The following is a 5,000-nucleotide window of genomic DNA, read 5'->3' as shown; positions in this document are numbered from 1 at the left end:
TGCCATTTACTAGCGGCGCCCATGAATGCATTCCGCACATTCAACCGACCCCAGAACAAGCCCATTCCCGCGCCGAAGAGGACGCAGCAAAAACACGCTTCTCCTTGGCATACACACGAGCCGGAACGTCAAGATGTCTGCCTCGTTATCCGTAATTTCCGCATCAATATTTGCGATTCTCTGGGGAAAGGTGAGTGAGGAGAAAGGGAGGAGGAAATGAGGAGGAGGAGGAGAGGTGGAAATAAAGGTGAAGAAATGTGGAAAGGAGGAAGAGAAAAGATGGAAAGGGATGAGAAGGGAGGAGGAAAGGAGGAAGAAAGGAGGATGAGGAAAAGGATTAGGATGAGGAGGGAGAGAATGAGGATCAGAAGGACGTTCAGGAGGTTCAGGAGAGGAGGGATTAGGTGAAGGTGGAGGTGAAGGAGGCAGAGTAGGAGGTGGAGGAGGAGGTAGAGATGGAGGAGGAAGAGGAGGAAGAGGAGGAAGAGGAGGAAGAGGAGGAAGAGGAGGAGGAGGAAGAGGAGGAGGAGGAGGAGGAGGACGTAGAGGAAATGGAGGAGGAGGAGGACGTAGAGAGGAGGAGAGGAGGGAGGAAGGAAAGGAGGAGAGAGAGGAGGAGAGGAGGAAGGAGGAGAAAGGAAGAGGAGGAGGAGGAGGAGGAGGAGGAAGAGGAGGAGGAGGAGGAGGATGGAGAGGAGTGAGGAGGAGGAGGGAGGAGGAGGAGGAAGAGAGAAGCGAAGACGAGAACGGGGGAGAGGGGCAGGAGGATCGCGTCAAGGTGAGGAGCCCGCTCGGGGAGCGATCAGCTCGCGCGATGGTGGCCGGTTCCTCGGCGTGGGACGGAGTGCGAGAGGCAACGCAAGGCGAACAAATACACAGCGTAAGGCTGTTGTAGTACTGAGGCGGTACTGCAGGGTCGGAAACGCTCGTGGATGTATTTGGTTGTGTATGCGTCCTCGTGTGCGATGGATTTTGAATATGATGGCGCGTGCTTGTGACGTGCGTGGTGTAGTGTGTATTTGCAGTGTTGAGAGGAGAGAGAGGGAGAGAGGGAGAAGGAGGAGTATGAGGTTAGAGAGAGAGAAAGAGAGAGAGAGAAGAGAGAAAGAGAGAGGAGAAGGAGAGAAGAGAGAGGAGAGAGAGAGAGAAGAGAGAGAGAGAGAGAGAGAGAGAGAGAGAGAGAGAGAGAGAGAGAGAGAGAGAGAGAGAGAGAGAGAGAGAGAGAGAGAGAGAGAGAGAGAGAGAGAGAGAGGAGAGAGAGAGAGAGAGAGAGTGTGTGTGTGTGTGTGTGTGTGTGTGTGTGTGTGTGTGTGTGTGTGTGTGTGTGTGTGTGTGTGTGTGTGTGTGTGTGTGTGTGTGTGTGTGTGTGTGTGTGTGTGTGTGTGTGTGTGTGTGTGTGTGTGTGTGTGTGTGTGTGTGTGTGTGTGTGTGTGTGTGTGTGTGTAAACACAACGCATGTCCAATCAATATTATGAAAAATTCATCACACTTCTTTCTTTGGATTAGAAACCTCGAAATTTTCTTGTAAAAGTTCTTGACATCCACTTCCGTTCGAACTTCGAGCGCGTGCAAGATTTACCGCCCGTCCTACTCCCGTTCCCTCCCTACGTCCCTCGGCCTCGCTCCCTCCCATACACGTGTTCCCCTCAACCTCGGGTCACACAGCACGAGCGACGCGTGCAGATGTTCCCTCGCTCTCACCTAACCCCTTTCCCCTCTTGCTCTCCCTCATTCTGGATAGGCCTACGGGGCCATCCTAACGTCCTCTCACTTTCTCCAATTCGCATCTACCTTCTCCTCTCCCATCCCTCCTTCTCTACCTCCACCTCCCCCTCTACCTCTTCCCCCATCCCTTCCTTCCTATCCCCTCCACCACCACCTCTTCCCTCCCCCCAAACTCAAAACTGAACCGACGGCGCGACGAGTCGAGTGCCCAGGTAGGGGTGGAGGGAGGGGGCAGGAGGAGGGAGAAAAATGAAGAGGGGAGAAGAGTGCCATAAACACATCTTTGCCTTTTATCTCCGTTTCGTAATGGCTGGTTCGGTCTCGCGCGTGCCAGTGGGTACGCCCCCCCCCCCGATTCACAACCTTACCCCTTATAAAAAAAGAGAGAAAAAGTCTACATAACAAGGCATCCATGGAACACTCTCCCCTCCCCTCCCCCAGTCCCCCATTCAGCCGAAGCTTTTCACCTCCACCAAACCCTTGCGGAAATAGGCCTGGGCGCTGCGCTCCTTTAAGGGGTTCTATTTCTGTAAAGCCTTTTAAGTGGATTTCCTTCGCGTAATTGGTTAAGGCTGTGGGGAAGGAAGGGGAGGGGGGTAAAGGGAAAAGGGGAAGGGGGAGGTAGAGAGAAGGGAAGGGCTTGTAATATATTGTTACCGGTAATTTGCTCTGGCATTTTCGCCGCGTGGCCTGAAATGGGGTTAGGAAATACTATTATCAAGTTTACAAACTAACAATAAAAACATGACTAACAAAATTAACAAACGAATAACTATAAAAAACATAGGTATTCGTACATTCCCAAAACAAGAAAAACTATCACTCATTATCATCATTCGTTATCCTCCTCAAATCCTATTTCGTAAGTAAATTAAGTTTTGACAGGCCTACTGTAACACATTATGTTAGATACGGATTTACAGGTACACACATTCCTTATTTGCATTCGTGTTGTAGTTACTACTATTGTAATACTCGACTTCATTTCTGAAAGCTTTACTTAGAAGGCAGTACATATCCATAGAATTAGGCTGATAAGCTCAATACAAAAATTAAACTTTATAAACCAGCAAATATTCAAAAAAGTACATTGATAAACTTTATTACAATAGAAAGTTTATTCAGAAATAAAGATACTCAAAAAAGTACAGATAACCTTTATCTAGACATAGTATAATTATGTCCATAAAACTGTAGCATCAAACAAGAAAGAATCAGATAGTCGGTCACACTATTACAGTGACGAATGCACGTGGTGAGCCAAGTGGCCTGGGGAGCCGGACTAATCTGTAAACTTTCTTCGCCTTCTTCGTAAAGAGAACTTTGCTCCTGGAATATGCACGCATACGGATCTCGAGCAGAGGCATTGTTTTCGTTGAAAAAAAAAACGTCCTGGCCTATCTGTTGATATGACAAATTCCAACCTGACATCACTGGCTGTGAATACATGACTTGTGCACTCATCTCATCATTTGAATATGCGTGCCCTCGCAAGCACAAATGCATCATCCTGTCAGAGATCAAGTTCAGCCCCACGTTATCTTATCATACAAGCTCCGCTGATCTATATATATATATTTTTTTCTTCTTCTTCTTCTTCTTCCTTCTTTGTGTATCTCCCGAGGCAGGGCAGGTGGACGAGGAAGGAGAGGAAGAGGGCGACCAGGGAGAGGAAGATTCCAGAGGTATGAATGCCAAGCTGCTCCCCCCCCCCCCCACTTCCCCTTTGGAGAAATCAGCGAAGGAAGGAACGTCCTGCTTAAGGGGCATCCGGTGCCTAATCCCCTTCCTCGGTGGAGATTAATGAAAGGAATCGACAGTTATATACACGAGGGGACAGGCGGCGTTCGCCAGACCATGGCCATGGGATTTTGGGCATGGATACCCACTCAGTCTAGTTATTATTGCATAATAGGCCTAGTTGTGCGTGTGTCTACTGTGTCAGTCAAACAGGAAAAGATAATCAGACAGAGGAGCAAGGCAGAACGAGGGTTCCATAGCAAGACTCGTTTCCCGACCTCCATTCTCGTGGATCTCGTAGAGCGCGTACTCGGGGATGGAGAGCATCCTCATGTCCGGCCGGAACTTCTCGACCAGCGTCTCGATCACGTAGCGGCAGTTGGCGTTGCTGGACACGCGGATGCACTTGGTGGCCACCTTCTGGCCAGAGTCCTGGAAGTAGAACCGCATCACGCCGTGGAACTCCAACTCCTGCGGGGAAAAGGAAACAAACAAACATTAAAATGAAGATCAAAGACACTCAAATAATATACAAAAACAAGTTTTACTTCTAAAGCAGTGATACAGTAACAAACCTCCTGTAAAATAACAGCAACTCCAAAAATCATGAACATAACTTACTTTACGATTACACGACCCGTTCACATCCCAAAAGTTTCGCATTTAAGCTAAAAAAAAAGTCCTTGAGCATCCTAACCGCCGCTATGTCCTTCGCACATTCCCAAGCCATTACAAAAATGACGACAGCGAACACAAAAGAAAAAAGTCCTCAGCCGAGGCACATCAAGCCGCATTGAGTCACCGCAGCGGCTGGCGTAACAGCGGACTCGTAACTGTCAATAAAACCCGTGCCCGCACCTGAAGGGCGCAAGTTCAAGCGTATTCAAATGAAGATGGTTGAAACGCGGACGAAATGTGATGTTTATCCTCCGGCTCAGGAAACACTCAAGCACTTTCTGCAAGAGTGAAGACATGATGACAGCGAATCCACTTAAGCACAAAAATGCATTAATGTGGTTGATACTTTATACTGTGTGAAGGACAGCCTGGCGGGGAGAAGCTGGAGTTGGAATAGGGAAGGAAAAGAAAGGAATAGGAACGAAGAGAGGGGAGGAAAGTAGGGAATAGAGAGGGAGAGAGGGAAGAAAGGAAAGGAATAGGGAGGAAGATAAGGAGGGAAGGAAAGAATTGGGAGGGAGAGAGGGAAAGAAGAAAATGAAGGAAAGGAAGGGGGAGGAGGAGGAGGAGGAGGAGGAGGAGGAGGAGGAGGAGGGGGAGGGGGGGAGGGGAGGAGGAGGAGGAGGAGGAGGAGGAGGAGGAGGAGGAGGAGGAGGGGGGAGGAGGAGGAGGAGAGGAGGAGGAGAAGGAGGGATGGATGGATGGACGGATGGATGAATGAATATATGGATGAATGAATATATGGATGATGGATGGATGGATGGATGGATGGATGGACGGATGGATGAATTAATATATGGATGAATGAATATATGGATGATGGATGGATGGATGGATGAATGGATGGACGGATGGGT

The 5,000-nt window shown here is 48.9% G+C and overlaps 1 protein-coding gene across 1 annotated transcript in view; it reads right to left on the bottom strand.

Annotated features, from left to right (window-relative positions):
- Positions 1-5,000, bottom strand: part of LOC119582677 (afadin-like) — a gene marked incomplete in the record, with an annotated part of 234,835 nt that overhangs the window by 202,975 nt on the left and 26,860 nt on the right. Inside the window, 1 exon segment of the mRNA XM_037931092.1 lies at positions 3,744-3,936. Coding sequence (XP_037787020.1) covers positions 3,744-3,936 — 193 coding nt within the window.

Source organism: Penaeus monodon, chromosome 16 (assembly GCF_015228065.2).
Source record: "Penaeus monodon isolate SGIC_2016 chromosome 16, NSTDA_Pmon_1, whole genome shotgun sequence".
Taxonomy (NCBI): Eukaryota; Metazoa; Arthropoda; class Malacostraca; order Decapoda; family Penaeidae; genus Penaeus; species Penaeus monodon.
This window is presented reverse-complemented; position numbering and strand designations above follow the sequence as displayed.